The following is a 22027-nucleotide window of genomic DNA, read 5'->3' on the forward strand; positions in this document are numbered from 1 at the left end:
TAGTTTGCATTAATATGTCATTAAATATCAATTACCTGAAGGAGTAATTACCTCTAAGGTTGTAATACCTAAGGGCAACTACTCCATTCAAACCCAACATTTGAGGCATGCTGTACCATGCAGTATTTACAGTATGGTATTTTGCAGAGTATAAGACCACAGCACTGCTCAAAAAGCCTGTTGAGGACTTCGCTGTGGGATTTTATGGTAATCTTTGTTTTTCTGCTACTTCTGCTACTCTTACATATTCTGCAGAGAAACTTTGATCATCTCATCTCTGCCATCTCTGAGTTCTATGCAGACTTAAGAGTGGCACCAGCAATCATCCACACCCACATAAGTCAACAAAAAGACTCCCTTTATTTTCAGCGAGTTAGGGATGAGAGCCCTGGAGCATCACCTCCACTGTGCCCCATCTATCTGACAAAAAAACTACTGTACAGCCAGTGCCTTAGGAAATTCTAGAAGCAAGGGTTTCAGCAGTTATTTTCTAGTAAAAAGCACACAGAAAACAACTGGAAACTCATCACGTCAGTACAGACTGCCACATGTAATTTGTATGAGAAGATCAAACGTACACTGGAGCTATGGGTGTCCTAAAACACCCATGTGAAGCCAGTAGGAAACTTTGGATCAAATCTTAGAGGCAATTAAGTAGTTCTACTTGGTATATTAAGATTTTATGAATACGTGTAGGCAGCCATTCCATACCTGTCTTCCGTTGTGCTCCTGCAATAATTTCAGCCATAAAATGGATGGCCCTGAATCTTCGAGTCTCCCAGCTCTTGGAGGCAGAGGTCTCTACTCCGAGTTTGCCGCAGCTGATTGACCTGCTGTCCGTGTCAGATGCTTCCATATGAGAATCACTGAGCCTGGACTGCCCACACTACGAATACTGGGGTGAGTAAAATCTGTGCTTCCTGAAGAGATGCAGGCATGTTACTTTTCCTCAAGTTCAGGACACTGTAATTTACTTAACTTGCCTACAGCTGTCTTGATGGAATGAAGGAAAGTCTCGGTGGTGGGAGGAGGGCATTTGTTGCCTTAACCCTCAGACAAATACAATGACTTGGAAGTCATTATACAAAAGGCAGGTAACCCAAGTATTAACACTATGATTTACAGTAATAAAAACATTATTACAATGTGTCTAATTAGAAACCATTTTAAGACCAATCAAAGCTGTCAAAACAGAACAAAAAAGCAGCATGTGTTTTTTCCCTGGAGGACTGGGATATGGTGAGACTCATTACTAACTAGTAATTTGAGGACAGAAGATTGCTTTCAGTTTGAGTTGAAATCTAGGCTCTTAAGGAAAAGAGGGCTCTGAGGTATATTCCTCTCTGGCAGGCATTGCTTAAGCAAATGTTATCATGACAGTCGAAGCATTTTTTAATACCCAGGGCAGACACTTAAAAAAATCTGAATGCAGCAGTATCTGTTTAGTTCAGCTTTAGTATCCAATACAATTCTGACATTTGCAATCCGCGTGTCAGTATTCATCTCACCGCAGGAAATAAGACAAAATGGCATTTAGTTTACCTGGAAAGAATGGTCAGACAGCCCTTAAGGAATCTAATTAAAATGCAGCTTGTTACCAGAGCACTGCATCACACTGTGCTGCCATAGTAACCAGGGGTCCCATGGACTTTCAGGGCCATCTGAGGGCATGTTTGCAAGAGGCACAAGAACTAAACTGATCTCTTACGGTACATTCTAAATGACCTGAAAACTCTGAATGATTTGCTGATGTTAACCTACAGAAGAAAATAATTAACTCCTACATGCTCAGACAATGGGCAAGTCTCAGGAGTCAATTTATTCTTATTACTGTTTTTTATGACATACTGCTCCCCACAGCTTATTTAAGAAGTGCACGACTTATTTGCAACATGTGAGCAACCAAACAGTTTAATTTGATTCCCTAATAGAGAAACAATAGAGCAATCAAGACCTGTGGGCTGCGGAAGAGAAGATAGAGAAGATGAACAACAGAAATAAGTATTCTACTTAGGCTGCTATTTCCAGTGCTGTTTCCTGAAGTATCAGGCATCTGACTGCTCTCAGTTGTTGCTTTTGGTGGATGAGTCCCTGCTAGCAAGCTGGGGGGGGATAAAAAAAAAAAAATCACACTAGAGCACTGAGCTTTTCTTCCTGAATCCTTCTACTGCAACAGAAAGATCCTTAAACAACATTAATAATTATAAAAGCAGTATCTTACATTGTGCCCTGTCCTGATATTAATTTTCCATGGACGCAATCAATAGATTTGCCACTGAGGCATTAAGATGAATTTTAACAGTAGTGATGTCCAGGTCAAGAGATTCTTTTGACACACCACCTGTGAAGAAGACTGCAAATCGTTAGTGGGTTGTTACAGATTATCATGAAAGATTTCTGCAAAAGAGCATAGGACTTTAGGCTCCATTAAGCAATTTAACTATTGATGAAAATATCCACAAGTTGTTTGAAATGATCAACGGGATTTTTAATTGCTTTGAAAAAAGAGCTTGATAGCAATTCTTCTGAAATAAATGAAATTCCTTAGATATATGGGGTTGGGACTGGGGGATGACATGGGAAATTGAAGCACCGGTTTTCTAAGCATCGTGAAACCAGTACGTTCATGTGATTTTGGCTCACAGTACTACACCATCAGCTCCCACTGTATACAGCTGGGATGGTTACACACCTGGAAAGATCTATTCCACGTTGGGCATGCTAATACCGGGAAGATTGCAGAAAGCCAGAAAGGAGCTCAGTTCAAGAATAAGTTGGAGAGTTCAGCCTCCGGGGTTTTGGGTTTCTTTTTGTACATACCAGTGACATGCATTGTGTGGTTGTGCTTAAGTTTCCCCACTTACAAAAACAGACAATGATATTTACTTGTTTTAAGATCCATGCCCCAGAACACTGGAAAGACTAGCTGTAAGGGAAGATCAAAATCCTACTCAGCATTAGAGAACCTTAAACAAAAAACCACTGTATCATTCAGGTTACAGGCAATATTTGATCCAAAATAACAGACAATAAAACATGAGAGAAGTAAAAACATCTCACATTTAAATCTTTTTACTATATGGAAAAGTTTCCAGGCAACACAATAACTAAAATTACCGTGTCTAAAAACAGAGAGTAGACTGAACTTTTGCTAAATGGGACTTTATGCAAGACAAATTGATTGCAATTAATCCATCACTCCTCTGTATAGCCCAGCCCTTTAACAACCTTGAAACAGTAATTCTTCAAAGGGCCTCATGATTTCCTGATAATCTGCTGGAGCCCTTTATTAATGGCTTCATTCACTCTCAGGTTCTCCTTACAACAGAAAGTTTATTAGCACTACAAATGAATCTATTTTGTCAACAATTTACTCCAGCTGAGGTACCAGACCTGATACTCTCCTTCTTCACTGTTTTTTATATAGACTGGGCTTCTCTTTGCTGGGTTTGTTCCTCCAGTTCCTTCACAGGAAGCAACACAGCCTGAACGCTTTAACAAGGGCTTTTGGAAAAGAAAGAAGGTGTTATAAATCATCACTAATTTAGAAGTTCATTTTTAATGGGTTACATTTTATTTGCTTCAGTTGAACACCATTATTTACAGACACAAGTTAATAAAACACATCACAAAACAATAAAATTTCAACAGCTAATATTTATAGGTGCATAGTTCATGCTCAGTTACTTTTTTATATGTATAATACATACACATATATATATAAAGCTCTCACAATAAGTCATCTCTGCACAGAAAGAATAGTTATAGGAAACAAATAAAAATTGTATCATAAACAATATCAAATTACTGACAGCCTATCAACAAAACATGTACAGAGTTAGAAATAAGCAGTAGACACTTAGGTGTTTTTATTTAATATTTTCTTTTTCAACTTTTAAACTTGAAGCCACAATATCCACAGCACAACAATGACCCTGCCAACCAGCTTTCATTTCAGCAGGAGGGAAATGCTGAAACAAGGTGGATGCAGTCACAGATACTCCAATCATTGCTGATGGAAGACTTCAAAATACACCGTAAAAACTGTAAAAAAATTTTACGACTGGGCACATTGGAACTCAGCACTTGTACAGGATGGGACGTCTTTAGTAGTTAGTAGATTTCAGGAGATATAAAGGAAGGAAAGGACTCTCATGCTTCAGGTTCATAGTCTTGATACTCTTCCTAATGAGGAGAGCAGAAATCAGTGCTACTAGTATTTTAGATAAATACATCCTACTTTCACTGCTTGTTCTAGTCCTAGTGGATTCAATGCCAAAATATTATGGCTTTTCATGTGATCAGGATCTTGCAAGCCATTTATTCTTATTTTGTTACATCTTCCAGATACGGTACCTGACAAGTTGTGGTATTTACAGGAGAATTAGGCTTTAACAGTGGTTAACATGACATTCAGCTGATGTTGCCAGGAACTCACGAAGCCACCCATGGCAGTTCACTTGGAGAGCGAGGAGGACTGCCTCTGGGCTGAACAGCACACCAGGTGCTGCAGATACTCATACCAGTCAGTAAATCATTTAAACGTGTGTTTAACTATGGGTATGTGAGCAGCCCCCAGAATTTCAGTGATATTCAAGGTGTTAGTGATCAAGTGTGCCTTTAAGTCTTTTACTGGATCATGGCCTAAATGTTTTATACCTCTCATTTTCAGCCTAATTATCTGCACTACTGTAAAACTGCCACTCCAACTAGCAATGCATCATGCCAGACATTGTAGTAATATTTTAGATAGCAGGTTCATGAAAACCAAAATAATTTACTCCCATAATTGCATTAACTTAAGAGTATAATAAAGAATTATTGTGTTTTACAAAGCATGATGCTTTGATAAATGGCCAAGCTATTAAAACAATCTCTGAAGATGCTGTTTTTCCCATATTACCTATCAAACACAAGAAAAAGATACAAATTTACTGTGGATTGCTCAGAAACCCAGGCACAAACAAGTGTTTTGAAACACACACAATACTTTCCTGTTAAACTTCTTTACTATCAAGAGAGCAACGGATTTTCTGATTCCCAGCACTATACCTCTGGGAGATCTTGGCCAAAAGAGACTGCGTTTCTGCTGTGCCCCTGCAGCTCACAGCACCAGCCTGTGCCAGGCTAATGTAACTCGAGCGTGCAGCCCCCTCCTGTGCCCTCCTCCTCCGTGCAGTCACAGCGAATACCACAACAGATTTACCTCTGGAGGCATTTCGTAAGCCTCATTCTCAGGATCCACAGGAACATCTGTGTTATTCACCATTCCCTCCTGCAGGAAACCTTCTTCATTCTACGTTTAAAACAGGGAAAGAAAAGTGACAGACTGTAACTGCTTGCCTCGTCATTTACGCCAAAGTGTGCCTTTCCTCCCCTTCAGTGGTTGACTTCTTGGCCTGTCCTTTGGTTGCCGGATGTTACCAGGGGTTGTGAAGAGCTAGAGGACATCAACTCCAGAGATATCTCCATGCTCCACAGGGGTATCCATGGGAATGACTACTGTCATCTTTCTAAATAGCTGAAGTGCTGATATCCCATTTCTCTCTTGCCATGGACAGGCCAACAAGTCAATCTGAACAAAAGAACTGTACCACCACCAACTTGCTGTATATCTTTGAAAAATATTTTAATCCCACAGAAAATGCTTTGGTCAAGTCATGAAGCAAGCAAAACCAAGTTTTTTACTTCTTAAGAAACTGATCTGGGAAACATAGTCCCACACAAATTGTTTAAGTAGGTTATCACATTAATTTCTGTTTAACTACTTGGCGGAATACAGTCACAGGTATGCAAAAGTAGTTTTAAAAGCAGGCCAAAGGAATTGGGTAGTATCAAGACACACAAATGAAATAGTAATTCAAGTATATATATTTTTAACGTTAGTAATTCAATTATATATTTTTTAATGTTATAGACACATCAATCCTCTCATAACTCATTGTGTATTTTAGAGTCTTAGCCTTTCCAGTACATTTCAAAGCAGCCAAAAAAGGCAGAACTATTATAACTCAGACTATTCCATGCTGGTTTTTTCCTTCAGTTTTAGAACCTAATTGTATTGGGAAAAGTTTTTTTCCTTTAATATGCCAACCAGCATTTACTGTATGCAGTATTAGTACATGATACATGGCACTACCTGATACCCAGCTTCTTACACTTTTTTCTGGGTCTCTGTTATTGACCATTATAGAAGTGCTTCTATTTTATATAGCAATTTTCATAACAGCCTCTTGGAATTAATGGGATTGTAACAGTGTAAGGAATAACTTGCTGAGTAAGATTACTTAAGTTTTGTCCTAGAATCATAGCTACTATTTACCATCCAAAACAAACACAAATTATAAAGGAAAAAACCAAAAACATTCCAATTCGGCCAATTCCTATAGTATTTGTTACTACAGAAGTTCACAGAGAAGAAACATGAGTTTTGCCAGAACAAAGACTGCTGGAGTTTGTCCTGAACTGTAAGAAAATTGATATGAAAACAGGCAGAGTAGCTAAGTGGAACTATTGTGACCACACTGATTTATACCAGTTGCCAGTCTAGACAGAAATGCACTAAAAAACAATTACAGACACTCAGGAAGAAATTCACTTAACCCCCCCCTTGCAGGCTGGTAGCTTAGACAGAAATACAAAATTAAGTAAGTCACAAACCAGACTAATGAGGTAATTCTTCAGAGTCTGCAATTTATAGGATAGTGATGCTAAATTAAATTTAGGATCTAGATAAAATGAGGATAAGAGAAGATAAACCTGAAACTCACCTCTGCAAGTTTAACCTGAAATAGAAAATAATATGCAAAACAGGTGGCACTAAACCCTCTTTACCTTCACACAGTATTTTTCATGTTTCTGCTGTTCATCGTTTGCCACGTATCGGCTCCCTCTGTGGTTTAACCAGGTGACCTTAGTCACAATACTCTGTTCCTCACTTGCTGCATCTCTCCATGCACAAATTGTGACTTTATGTGCCAGATATGAATCCTGTTCTTCCTTGGTTCGGTCACCTTTTCTGCCACTGATGCATGTGCATCTACACGTTTCCACCCCCATCATCAAAGTCCGTGATGTGCAGAATTTATATCTATAACGTGGATTCTCTCTAGCTCTTACTTCAGACTTTAAAAGGTCCAGTATGAAGATATCTGGTCCCATTGCGTCTCAGTTGAGCCAGATATGGTTTTTGCTTTAGAAGTAAACAGTATAGTCCATGTGGAGTCAATGCCTACTATTCTGCCAAGTTCCCTCCATGCACGTGCCTGCTATCAGTTAACACCCTGCGCTACTCTATGGCATAAATAACATGGACAAATTCCAAAAGTCAAGGGACACCAATGAATAAGTTTGCCAATATCTTTATTTAGGCCTGTGTCTTCCAGAAGAACTAATAATTTTGGGTGTTCAACATGACAGGTAACTTTTCAAGCATGAAATTATCAGAAAAAAACCAGGCCCAATTACAGTTCTGCCCCGGCTTACACTTGAGCTAAGTTATTTGATGTACAATATTTAGTTACCCTAGCTTCTAAACAAAATTTTAGGAGTATTTATGCCTATTTACTTTTATGAGAAGTAGCATCAATCCCTACCAGCTTTGACTGAAATAACTAAATAGTGTGTGCACGATACAAGTTTTAAAGCTGTTACTGTGCACTTGATCTAACATATCAACTCTAAGGACCTACAGCTCTAGTCCACTGCTCTCCTGTTTAATCCAAAATATAATTTAATTTCTGCTTCCCCCTATCATTAAAGAACAGCTTCAGCTAACAATCCATACATCAAGTAAAACTGTGCCCAAAATCAGTCTTGAGGTTGCACGAGGAAGAAAGCATGCAGCTTAACGTTATCTGTAGCGGGAAAACAGATGGCAAATGAAAGTGCCAGGACCATCAGTAACGATGAAGAAAAAGATTTGCCAGCTGAATTTCAAAGAAGAGCTTCAAAGCTCGTATGCGGTTTGTTTGTTAGGAACCTCTGCCACGGGTCTGGACTGTCCATCAGGATTATAGAGGCACAATGCCTAAAAAAGGGCTCAATTTATCATCTTCCCAAGTTCCTTCAGTGAGTTCGGGATGGAGATTCCTCTACAGCTTCAAATAAAACAATCAGCAGCACTGGTGAAATACAGCATCAACCACAACACCAATATTTTTTTCAAGTTAAGCAAATCATAAGCCATACCAAACCATCAAGGGAAATCTTTGCCGAGGAAAGGCTTATCACCTTCGTCCAGCTGCAAACGGTAACACAAACACCACCTTTCATTTTGATGTCACTGCAGTGCAGATGAGAATGACATTACTCAAGGTCACACTTGTTACATTTAAATGTATCGCACAGGTGAAACCTATCGCATAGGCGACCACATCATTTTTAATGGTGGCTCTCTCTCCTTCTGATGTACTGTCCCCCCAAAGTTAGGATATCATAAAAATGAACAACCACCCCCAGTAACACAGAGCCATCTAAGGTACACCTTACATCATTATTTACCTCCTTTAAAACAAAGAAATGCAATTTTATGTTCTCATGATCAATAATTCCATATCCTAATTCAGTTATGGAAGAGGAAAAACACCCAACAGACCAATTCTTGTCTTAGTATGAAAGACACATTTTTCTCTTGAAGCTGCCACCTCTATTCTTAAACCATAGAGAAGGGCATTTCCAGAGGGAAAGCTTTTTATTAGAAGATCTGAAAAGGTAAACAAAAGCTTCTCAGAAGTGAAGTCAGTTTTTAAGTGGGGAGCATGAGCTCTTTTGCAGGGAAAACACTTTAAAAAGGGAAAATTACAACTCAACAATGAACAAGGTGTTAAAAGAATGGCAAGGTGAAGACCTCTTTTTGTCCTCTAAGGAGTCCCATAAGAAAAAGCAAATGCCCACCTATATCTTGGTTTGAAGCATGGTCAGTCTGGGTAAGACTTGTATTTCCACTTCTCCAGAGAGTTTTGTGCTCTCAGACCCCCTGTTATGGAAAGCAAGCTTCTGCGGCTAGCCAGAGCAGAGCGCACCACACCGCACTGCTGTTCCCAGGTACCAATAGTGGTGTCAGTTTGTGCTATCAGCACTCCTGCCTGCCTTGCCAAAGCTTCACAACTATCAGACTTGTACAGCCCAAGACCTACATGCTATCAGGCTACCCTGCAAGCCCACCCACACCTTACCTGGGAACGAACGGCGTACGCCTCCCTCCCAAAGCATGCTGTGCTCTCATTTTGTTGAGCAACTCATGTCATTTTATAAACAAAGGGGAGACAGTGTCCCATCATTGTAAAGTGGTACATTTGCATGACCCTGGGGGCCAGTTCTGACTCAAGGAACAGGTACAAAATAACTGGTATACAAGAGCGGCAAAACTAAGATGTGAAGTAGAACTTACTTGCTGCAATGGCTCAAAAATTTTGACTCTTCTTCCTTTACTATGGGAATGAATCCTCCTAAGCTATGTGCATGACAGTGTGAAATGACCCACTTTTGCAATAAAACAGTAATCAAACTAATTAAAAAGTCTTCCTGAAGACCCGGCCCTGTTTAAATTATAGAGTATTTGCCAAAACTTCAGGCCTATTCCTTTTAACAGGAAATGTCACCAAATGGGTTTCTCTTATTTCAGTGTTTTTAGTGAAAATCACACCCCATTCTTTCCCTTCACCCTCTTTCCCACCTCATATCACCCTTGGGTGAAGGGGAGAGACTGTTTAAGATCCCGTACACATGGAACAGAGACCAAGTGATCTGCTCATGGTACCACACCTATGTCAGCACCATGTGGTGAAATGGTCACCTTCAGGAGTGGGCATTCAGCCCTCTTGGTGACATGTCTTTGAACGCCAAGTTACTGCCATCAGAAATAAATTATTTTATCTCAAGTCACGGACCAAAGCAACGTCAAAAGGAAGTACAGTAATTTTAATTTAGCAGCTGATCTAGGCATTATAATTTACTATCTCGCTGGCTAGCAACACATTTTTTCTTTCCATTATGAATGCTGAAGGAGTCTCACAGTCATGTATATTCTCATGATTACTGGAGACTAATTCCTTCTGGAGTGATTCCATATTCTGCGATAAATAAACCAGGCTACCAAAGTGTCAGCTCTTAAAACATTTATACTGGCAAGAGGAGATCACCCTGGAAGTCACTTCCACTAATCACAGAGGTCAGAAGGCACCTCCGGAGATCATTAGTCCAACCTCCCAGCTCAGCGCAGGGTCACCTACAGCAGGTTGCTCAGGGCCATGCCTGGTTGGGTTTTGACCATCCCCACAGATGGAGACACCACAATCTTGCTCGATAACCTGGTCCGGTGTTTGACTACTCGCACAGTGAAAAAGCTTTTCCTTACATTTAAATGGAGTTTCCTGCATTTCATTTAGTGCCCACTACCTCCTGCTATTTCACCAGGCACCGCTGAAGAGTCTGGTTCAGTCTCCTTTACCACCACCCCATCAGGTATTTATACACATTGATAAGCTCCCCTCAAACTTTCACATTCACGTTGTTTCACACTTTCTGATTTTCTGTCTGTTCTTGAGACCTCTGAAATTTCCCATGCAGATATTGTGGGAGGATTTTTTCTCTAGTAGAAAGCTCTACTGTCCACAATCAATTATATACATAAAAATAAGGTGAGACTTGCCTCAAACACCTAACAAATTAATGTAACATAAGAAGTCATAGTTAATTTCAACAAAATTGATTATTATAAACTCAACAAGCATTGGTCACACCACATCACTTGCCAGTCTGTTATTGAGTGTTTTATAATTATTGACTAGCTGTGAACCAAGGTAAGAGGCACTATGGAAAAAGCAGTGAATTAGAACAGGGGAAAAGGTGGTTTACAAGATAATTTTGGTACACTTCTTTTGTAAAGACCTTCAAAGTCCCTTTTGGAAAGTCCTTTGAGACCTACAATGAAATGTTCTATGCAAAGCATTTTTTAACATAGTCCAGTTTGTTGTACATACATACCAGCTGGTACATGGGGGAGCTTGAAATAAAAATAAGAATGTAAAAAATAAAAATAAAAAAATCACATCCAATAGCATTATTACCTTGCAAAATTACCATGTACTATTAGATTAGAGCAAGGGTAGTATTGCCCTATACTGTACTTCCGAGCCCTGTGCACACCAAGGACAGAACTGGCAGAGATGTGGGATGTGGTGCTTGGTGAACAAGCCCAAACAGTGCTTTCCCGACTCAACAATGGAAAGGACAGTCCCATCAGGGAATTTGATATTCCCCGAGCTCTTCAACTGATCCAAGTAGCTCGTCCGGAGAAGCAGCCATGCCTGCTTCCTGCCTGCCTGACTTCCATGGTCACGTACGTCTTTGTGAGCCCGGATACTAAGTCTAGTAAGTCTACTAACTAAGTCTACTAGTGAATTATTGAATTTGCTGTTGTCACAGTCTGGATAATTGTACTACTAATCCGTCTTTATTACCACACCATTATTTAGAGATAAATTGTTTATCCCTAAAGCTGTTGGTCTAGTGCCTGTTATGATACCCCAAACCTATAACTCAGCAGGGCTGCCTTAAGCCCTTACTACTGGTAACTGAATATCCCTCCAGCCTGACTAAACCCATTTAAATTTTATATTATGCACCCTGTAAGAACTTTCTTCAGGAACTGTCAGTCATTATATGGTGGAGCTTAAAGAATTTTGGGATTCCTTTTGTATACCGAATTTGCTGTCCAAATTCACCTCTTGCTACAAGCTGAATAGCAATTTGCTGTGCCAATGGGCTTAAAATTCCCCTTTGAAAAGAAAATAATTTGTATTCTTTTTTCTCCACCAAATATCAGGATACTTAGGGGCTGGATATTGGACTTAAGAGAACAAATAACTGTCTTTTCCATTTGGTAACTTATTTTTCACAGGTATTTTGACTGTAAAGTCCAACTTAGCTGATGGGAGAAAACCCCTTGAACAAAACAGCAAATTCCCAACAACTTGCAAACCAAAGATATGCTAAAATGGCCTCAATTTATTTACTATCCTAGTCCTAAGGTATTAAATATATGGTGCTGACTGGTTATAACTGAGTTGCCAGGTCAGCTTAGCATGCTCTAAAGCTCCCGCTCACTCATTGCCATAGTCAGTGCCTCCAAGCCTTGGCTGGAAATGACAAAGCATTAGCAGCAGTCTAGTGGTTTTACTCCAGAGATACAGAGAGGAGACATATCTGTGCACTAGTTAGAAAGAAGTAAGCTGTTTTGATTATCCCTAAGCTAAACACCTAGGTGAAGGAAATTATGAGAAAGCATTATATGTGACAGAAACTAGATGTTCAGTGCACAACTCATTTAGAGTACCAATAATGAAATGGGACTACGGCCCTCCTCCTTAAATGGCGAGTGGAAGTGAAAAAGAGACATTTAATTAAACAAATAAATGTCAGTGCGATAGCACAATTCCAATGAAAGGCTAACATAGTGCCTGCAAGTTCTACAGGCTGCATTTTGATTCATGTTTTTATGCCCTTCAGTTAGCAATGACAAAAGTGAAAAGGATAAAGACTGAGGCCTACAGAGAGAGGAACGAACATGAAGACTGTCTAAGCGTCTGTAGTTACAGATCCCTCTTGGTGTCTATAAATAGCTGGAAATACCTGCTGTTTACAGAAATTTATGAACTGTTGTAAATTCCTAGAAAAAAAAATTTCAATACAACATAGATTGTGTATATTTTTGTTTCTTTCCTTTAAAATTCCCCATTTAGTATTACTTGTAAAGATGAGACTCAACTCAGTTCAGAGTACAACAGGAACATTTCTGTGAGCAATCAACTTTCCTCAAACTCAGATTCATGTTTTGCGTTAACCAGGCTGGTGAAGTACTAACTAGAGCTGCTGGTATGTTATTTGCTGATAAATGGACGTGGATTACATGGGGAACCCACCTATCGCCCAGGTCAGACCAGCAGGTCATACGAGTTCTAAAGTGATGGACATGTGCATTAATTACACGTGACTTAAAATAACAGGTTGCCTAGGGGCTGAGTGAATGTGCCATCAGTAACGCATGTAAATGCATGCGGAACACACAGTCCTTTCAGCTTCACCCTTTTCAGCTTCCCAAATCTATGGTGACATTGAAAACTCCACAGGTAGGGAAAGAAAAAGCTAGAGCTTACCATTTAGAAAGACTGAATTTATAATTGCAAAATAGTGGGAATGATATATGCTAACTAAACATCACATCAGGGGCATGTGGTCACAGCTGTGCCTCACTTGACATTCTCCTGAACAAGGTAGAGCAGCATAGGTCAATAAAAATATTTTAGGGTAATTGATCTGCTTAAACAATATCCACTACCAACATAGTGATTTACATTCTCAAAATTGAAGTTTCAGAGTGCAGTTTCACAGAAATCTTGAGTGCAGTAATACCACTATTTTCAATAAGGATTTGGAAGAAGGACCAGGGACTGCACTTACCTGTATGCTCAGTCTTACACATTAAGAAGGAACAACAAACAGCCTGAGTTTATTTTTGTTATTCTTACTACATAATTCAAAGATACCATGACAAAGCTGAATACGTGACTGAAATAAATAAGATGCAGTTCAATAGGAAAAGGTGTTAATATGCTGCACTTAGGCACTCACCAAATCAAAGAGGAAGGACAAACGGAACACAGAAAAGAATTACAAAGTCAAAGAATAATATAAGCCAGCAATGTCATGTTACTGCAAAAAAAGCAAGCCATTCTCTCATGTATTAACAAGGCCTGTGAGGTAATCTACTTGGTCTAATCCAGCCCAAGGGTGCCTTCTCCTGAATATAGAATTCAGCCTACACTTTGCTGGGGATGTTGGGATATCCCAAAGGAATACAGCAGGAATGATCACATCCTAGAACAGAGAGAAAAGATGAAGGAACCTGTCAGGAAAGCATAAGTAAACTAGGTTTATATGAACCTAAAGGAATCGCCTTAATCAGAAGTCTTTAAGAACAGCCTGGCCCTACATCTGTCAGGAGCTCCATGGGATTAGCTAATCCCATCTGTCCCCCTGCAGCAATGGAGGATTCTCCAATCTGTATGAACCCATCACCAGGAACGACCTCCAAGTATGACACCTGAGCTTTGTCTTCATTAAATAAAACTAGAACATAATGATATATGATCTTGACTGATCCCATTAACTAAGACAATGGTACACATCAGCTTTGCAGTCAGCACAGAAATGAGCAACATTGTTTGGATTTGGCTCCATTAAGTCAGTAAAGATGATTTTAAACAGCATGGTCCCAGTCAAAGCTGCAAAGTTATTTTACCATATTTTATTTAAAACTGTTTGAATATCATAATCACAACAGTACATAAATTTTTAGTGCAGATAAACTCCAGAAGAAGTTATTTCATAGACTCCATGAGTATATATTCTCTTTCCTAAGAGACAAAATTAAAGGACAAAAATGAGTTCCCTCTAAAAGAATTCTCCACTCACGCAAACAGTTCATTCAATGCTGCATTATCTAAAACAGCAATCTCTAAACCATAGTTATTTCTCCTAGTCTTAGAAAAAGTCCCCTATACAGAACTGCAGGACCAGCCGCCCTCTAGCATCATGAACAGCATGAGTTCCCACCCCATTACACATAGCCCCAGAGACAGCACACATTTCAGTTCTGTACCCCATCTTGTGTGAGTGCATTCACAAAGCAATAAAGTAACTTCACTCATTTCCAAGGAAGTTTTTAAAGAAAGAAAAAGAGATCTCTACAGGTAGTGGAAAGAGGGTAGGATTTTCTTCCTTTTGCTTTTCTATAGAGTATGAGCAGATAAGCTAATGCAATCAGCATTGACTCATTTGCTTTTACTCTCCAGCACACTGAGCTGTGGGCTGACAGGAGAGCTAGTGGCAGCACAGTCACCTTCAAAGGCTGTAATTGATTGACAGGACATGCTGTTAGTGAAGTTGTTACCCTTCGGTTATTATCAGTGAGCATCTCTCTAAAGCATTGCTTTAATTCCAACCTATTACAACACTTCATGTAGCCGGGGAATTTTAAAATATGTTTCTTCTAAGGAAAAAAACAGCAGCTGCACTGAAAAACACCTGCAACAATTATTTGAACTATAAAGGTTTCAGGAGTATTTCTTGCAATTGTGATCTATTCAGCAGCAGATCAAACACTACAAAAGACTAGAGAGTCAGCCTGCATTTTAAAATTCATATTCCTGAAGTATCCCTCTTCATCTAGAAGCAAGTATACAACTATTCAGAGCTTTCACTTGCATTGGGGAAAGATTACTTCACAGTCCAGTGGCGTGAAATACAAACATCACAAACATCTCTTCTGCTTATTCTTCTCCTGCAGAAGAAGAAATAATTCTTTTTAACTAAGTGGAAAGAATTATTTAGGAAAGTTTACTTAGCAAGGTGTAGAAGGTGAGAAGACTCTGAAAGGACTAGTACCTAAATATATAATACTTGAGTATCTGTGTTTTCTTTCCCTCCTCACCCAGCACTGTTACTGTTATCTTTGCTTTTCATTTCTGGCTTGGATGAAGGAAAGCATCAGACTGAAGTCTGCTATCCTCTACACTGCATGTGAGTGGAGTTCCAAGCAAAACAGCCTTTCCCAGGTCAAATTCTGCTCTTATCTATGTCAATATAAGCCTGGTGTAACTCTTCACCTTACTAAGCCATTTTTGTACTCATACCTGTACCTCTGAGAGCAGCCTGTCTTTATGATCCTCTTTTCAGACATCTGCTGCTGTTCCAAAAGGGATACATATCATAAAAATCTTCACTACTTCTTCAAATGTAGAAAATCATAAGAGTGCAAGTTTGGATGGCCTTGAGGAGCCACCTAAGTCACATCTCTGCTTTAGGCAGGTTCAGCTTTCCATAAATGATTCCCAACAGATGTCTGTGAAAAGCCACCTTAAAAGCCTCCAGTGACAAAAATTGTGCAGCATCCCCAGGCAATCTATTCCTGCACTTAATTACTGTTACCATTAGCATCTTTCTTGGTGTCTAACCTCGATTTCCCTCACTACCATTTAGCGCCAGTATTTCTAGTCCTATTCCCAGTGGACACAGTCCTCTTGCTTTCTGTCGCAAGGCTTTGATGCTGGAAAAACTGCTACCCTGACTCATTTCAGTCTTCTCTGGACTAAGCCAGCTCGTTCAGTCCACACAATGCAGTTAGGAAAAACCTGTTGAGCATCCACTACTCCATATCTCTGGTGCTCAATTTATGAGAGCTGCACACAAGGTAAGTCTTGCTAGAGTCGGGATGTGGCTGCTTGGTGTTTGGAGCAGAGTCAAGTAGGGCAGAGATGCTGCTCATCAGGCTGATAGAGGAAAAGGAGGGCAAGCCCCAGTGGTGTCTAACATCAGAAAACTACCTGAACCAGTGTGGGCTGATGATCTCCTCAGCCATAAATGGAGCTTCAAAGGGGAATTGTTAACTGCACCATTTTTACCAGAAAGAGCCTTCTATTAATAAACTCTGTCAAACCATTTGAAATTAAAATGCAGAGCTGCTTTTAAAGGATCAAAGAAGTATAGAATGTTAGTTGTCAGAATTGTTAGAATGACACTTTCCCTCTGGTCCTTTTTTATTATTAATCACAGTAGCTCCCCAAACTTCACCTGCTAAGCAGGGGTCTGCCCTCTGCATCCGGGAATGCTCTGGAGTCACAACAAAACAATCACCATAAACTGCTACAATTCACAAGAAGCAGTTGGTCCCACAGCCACAAGGAGCTTAATGAAAGGGAAATATTCTCCTCTCCTCCACATCTGCTTTTATGACTTGAGAGAAGGGACTCCACTCATACTCCAGCCACTGCTGCATTAATATTTAAGCATACGAAAGGAAAAAATGATGCATACACACCACGGAGGTAGCACACAAAAAAGTAGTTGAGGTAAAGCATTCATTCTGTTCACTACATCCAGAACAGCAGGTGAAACCACATTTCTGTCAGGAAGTTTTGAGTGAAATACTGCTTAGCAGCTGCACTCATTACACCCTCTACTTTGGGGATAAATAGAAAAAACAAAACCAAACCACTTTTCTTCAAATTCACGGCATAACAGTCAGCTACATGTCGTTTACAGAAGTTCAGATGAAGTTGTGGAAGAATAATTTCATGCATGTCATGCCAATGAGAATGATTATCAAAGCTTATTCTATAGAGACAAGGGTACTCAGGTAAAACAGAGGAGGAATTGAGAGAACACATGTGGCAACTCTATTACAGTCACTACAGTTCTTTCTCCTACAAGCTACATTCGCAGTTTCTGCAATGGACATTGATATGCTGCCCAGAGCAATACAACATCTTCAGCATTTATGTTCTCACTATGATGGAGCTCTTTTATATTTTCAATACTTGGGATGATGCAAAAAGTCTGGCAGGATGAGCCCATGCTTCAGAAAAAGATGTGCATTTATGAAATGACTCCCTGTAGTTTGAAAACAACACAAAAACCTATCTGCTACCAGCCATAAAGATGTTTCTCTATATGTGCTGCTTGGTGAACATTCAGATAAGAATGAGAGCCAGATCTTGAGAATCATCCATGCAGATCTGAACACAAAACAACTCACTCGCACGACTGTCACAGCCAGATGCCCAAGTGTTTGCAAATGCTCAAGCAATATCAGTTAGACACCCAGCTGGTGAATTTATGTTCAAATGCCATTTTAGAAATGAGCCATACTAGAAAATACTTATGTGGAATATGAGGCTAAATGTAGTTTGCCATGAACAAACAAACTAAATGAAATTCAGCAGTATGCTATATTCGTCTTTTAATCATGATTTCCAAATCATTTTGTTTCAGTTATCTAATGATAAGTATTTGTGCATTCCCATCGTAGGGGTACTTCAATGGCTGTCATTAAAGTATGATAATTTTTGTAGTGGTTTAGCATAAAGCCAGTTGACGTGTTTACTATTTCATAATAATTATTGTTCAACAAGCAGATTCAATGAGAAACCATACTACTGAAAATAGCAGTGGTTTCTGTTATACATGTGTATCATTTCTGTAAGAGCAGGCAACAAACCAACCGGTTCTTATTCTCTGGTTTAGTTGCCCATCTGCCAAGAATTATCCAAGAATGGCAGTGGCATTGGAAATTGCAAGAGCGACTGCTCTAACATTATTAATGTCTTACCTATACTTGCAACATTCCAAACATATACATATAAAGAGTGGATGCTTAGAGGGCTACATTTACCTAAACAGGAGACGCTTCTGCCAGGATGTGCCTCGGACCATCTAGCATCTAGCTCAAAAAGCTATTTACAGAATAATAGCTAGTACCACAAATATTCAGAAGCATTTTTCTGAATAGATTCTTGCAGAAAAGAAATTCAACACATTCTTTGCCACAAAGACAACAAATGTATACCATATGTAAGCAATCTGATAAAAGAAGCTTAAAATAACATTACTAGTGAAAGCTTAAAAGCTGATCTACTTGAACTTGAATTATTTTTACACTTTTAAATTCATATAAGCCCTGATTCAGCAAAAGATTTTCAAGCATACACTTAAGCAAATAGTTAGTTCCATGGAAGTCAAAGCCTTTACATAGATTTAATACTAAAAAAACCACTGTAGTGAATCAAGAACTAACTTCAGAAATCTCAAGTGTTTTAAGTGTCAAAGAACAAACTACTTAATATAAGGTATGACATCTTTGAAATCTGACGCAAACCATTTTTATCCAGTGAAATAGACAGATTCAGCATTTATCCACCTGTAATTTCTCAAATTAAGTCAGTGACAAGAGAACTCTTCTACTGTACCCTCAATGCAATAGGAGCATTAAGATTCAAATATAAAGGGACAACATTCAAGCAAAATGTGTTCCTAATACATGTTCCAATAACTGTGGAAACCAAGATTTACGTAAGTCAAAGCAAACTTTGGAGACAATATTCCCCCAATGACTATTCACTGCAGAAACAGAACCCCTTCAGCACTGAAGTTATTTTTTTATATATATACTGCTGATGATTACCCTATGCAAAAGAAAACCGCTCCAGTACTTTGTATTGTGTGGGTGATGCTCCCATTTCCCAATTGAGTTAGGCCCAATGTTTATAGCAAGGGTGAAGTATTCTAAATTGGCTTGTATCAGCACAATGACTCAGTGATCACTGCGCAAGTGGGAGGACTTCAAGCATTTGACATTGCTCCTCATATTCTTGCTGTCACAAATGCAAATGTTACAGAATTTAAACTCATTTTTATCTTGTCATTCTCAAATCCTAAAAGGGACCTTTGATCATTCAGCAGCCTGTTAAATATTTAGCAGTCAGGAAGAAAGGATTTTTTTCCTCCTGTGATTGTTTAACTGGTTTCGAATCTAATACTAATTCCTTCATGTGGATACAATGTATCACCATTTGACCATTTCTCCAGCAAAAAAAAAAAATAATTCTCAAATTAAAAATTGATCTGTCTTCTAAACTTTAATGAAAAAAGAAGATGGAATTAATATAAACAGACAGAAGATGGAGTTGTGAACCCCACAGGCTACACAATCTGTATGCACAGAACATATGTACATCTTGGTGGCTTCTATGAAATAAATTTTAATTACTGTCTCCCCTTTCAAAGCTAAGTGCCTTGCGAATAGTGGCTGGAGACACGCTCAACTCATTGAACACAGAATTAACACTACCCTCTTCAAAGGTGTAGGACACCAGTTCTGCGGGCACCAATACCCGAAAGCACTTGAAAGTGTTAATCCCATTGAAGTGCATGTGATTGTTTTTCATCGTAATATTAATCACACACTATGAGGATATGTGTCTCTTTAACCGATGAGCTTAAATTAAACACCTGGGAGCACTGAGATATAACCAGCCCTGTTGCTCAGGCTTGCCTAAGGAGGGATGGCTCCTTCACCCTTCCACCACAAACCCTCTTGCTGTGCTTGTTAGTGTGTCTGTTATATTAATGACTCATCTACATCGTAAAGCACCAGTTCAGACTTTTCATTAATCACCTTAGCACGCTGGCTTCGGCAGTTTGCTCAGAGTTCCCGCTCTATGAATAATTCAGGCTTCAGCATTACAAACACAGGGAAGGAGTTTCTGGGCCAGGCCTTGCACTTCAGCGATGACTTTGTAACTTCACAGAAAATACCCTATGGTCGGAATCCTTTTTTTTTTCAGCCCAATGTTGAGTATCTCCTGGATATTTGTTACCAGCCAAAATACTGCCTTCAAAATGTGATTGTTAAATTGCACGGGTGGCCAGGCAGTCACTGCTAGTACATTCCCAGTGATGCGCTTGTACAGAGAATTAGTCCTGTACCACAGCCCAGCCTATCTTTCCTGTAGAAAAAGCACTGACTAGCTTGTTCAACAGTATGAAAAACCTAGAATAAATGATGAATGCACTGTACTGCAAATTGATTTATTGTTCAAGGGAAGAAAAAAAAAATCTCCCTCAAAATATTCTGCAAAAGATGCTATATGTTTTATGAGAATGAGAAAGCCACTGAGGAGAGCTGCAGGTTGCAGGGAGGCACGTTGACTTTTGATGGACTGTTGCCACTTTCTCCCGCATCCCAGCCACCACTAGATTAGATTCACAGCTCCTTCTTTATATCCCTTTCAATTTCAATCAACTGTCTGTTAGTTATTTCTAAAACTACTATATTTTATTCCATTTGACAAATGACCTTTTTTTATTAACGCTAACTACAAAGTAACTTGGCCTCATACTCTAGATTAAAACAGGTTTTGCACAAATAAACACCAGGGCAAAGTGCACTGTTAGCAAAAACTAACAATGTGTAACTGATGTAAATTTATGTCCACCCATTGGTTAGCCCATCAATTTGTTCTCTGATAAAACTTCAAAACTGCTGTCAATCATGCAGACAACCCAAGAGGCTTTATCACAGAGACTAACAGACTAACTGTCCCTTCTAACTTCTTACACTGATAAGTGTACCATGTGATATAGCGATTAGAACTCAGACACAGTAGCACAAGAAACTTGACAGATACGTGACACATCAATGCTGTACCACTCCTTGACATAGCACTTTCTTAAAATACATATTTTCTAGGTATCTAGAACCACATATTCAGCAGGTGTATATCAGAGCAGTTGTGCTGACTTTGGACCCCATGATTGATTGCTTATCTACCATGATAGATTGCTTATCTACCAAGACTGTAATTTACCCCAAATCATTGCAACTCTAAAAGCAAAATTCATTAAGGTTACAAATCTTCTTGGAGAAGCTTTTATACAGTTTGAACACTCAGATATAAAATTTAATTAACTGGAATATAAAACACTGATACAATTTCAGAGGAAGAGTGGTTACTAATACCGTCACAGTGTCATTTGAATTCTCCCAGTACATACACATTAAAGAGCTGAGATGGTCCTGATTAGGCATAACTATTCAACTGCACTGTGTGAAGGCAGATAATTTTGGTAGGGACTCAGTTCTGAATGATCTCCCTTGTTCTTCTGAAAGACAGAAGCTGCTCCACAGCAGTTGATGGAGGTTTGGTTGTACAAAAAGCAAAATTAAATTTATTAGCTAGTTTATACAGTGAACTTACCAATGGAAAATGACACAAAACCCCAGAACACTATTAACATAAACCCCAAAGTTCACATTAATGAATACACAGAGGTCCATGAAAAAAAAAAAAGGTAAGTATTTTCTTAATATGATAAAGCTGATGAACTTCTCCAATGTTGAAGGAAAAGTAACTTCAAGTAATAGAAATCTAATGATGAGAGTGATCCTAGGAGAGAAAACACACTCAATTTTATCCATCTGTGAGGGCTCATACTGCTGCTGTTCATAACTTCCTGGGCTTTACCCTGTGAAAAATAATCATGTGGAAACCTAGTTTCCCCCTTCTCAGTAACCACAGCTGAAACAGTTATTTGGATATTAGGTTTTGGGCTTGTGTGGCCTAGTGGCAATTCCTTATTTTTGTCTTCTTGTGTCACATTGTCCTGGTTTCTGCTGGGATAGAGTTCA

The 22027-nt window shown here is 39.1% G+C and overlaps 1 protein-coding gene across 1 annotated transcript in view; it reads right to left on the minus strand.

The window, feature by feature from the left end:
- Positions 1 to 3551: 3551 nt before the first annotated feature.
- Positions 3552 to 22027, minus strand: part of SNCA (synuclein alpha) — a 72591-nt gene continuing 54115 nt past the window's right edge. The window contains exons 5-6 of the mRNA XM_030021385.1: positions 5207 to 5296; positions 3552 to 4185 (exon numbers count right to left, since the gene is read on the minus strand). Coding sequence (XP_029877245.1) covers positions 4153 to 4185; positions 5207 to 5296 — 123 coding nt within the window. The 3' untranslated portion in view covers positions 3552 to 4152. The remainder of the gene's footprint in view (positions 4186 to 5206; positions 5297 to 22027) is intronic.

The sequence above is a fragment of the Aquila chrysaetos genome, chromosome 1 (assembly GCF_900496995.4).
Source record: "Aquila chrysaetos chrysaetos chromosome 1, bAquChr1.4, whole genome shotgun sequence".
Taxonomy (NCBI): domain Eukaryota; kingdom Metazoa; phylum Chordata; class Aves; order Accipitriformes; family Accipitridae; genus Aquila; species Aquila chrysaetos.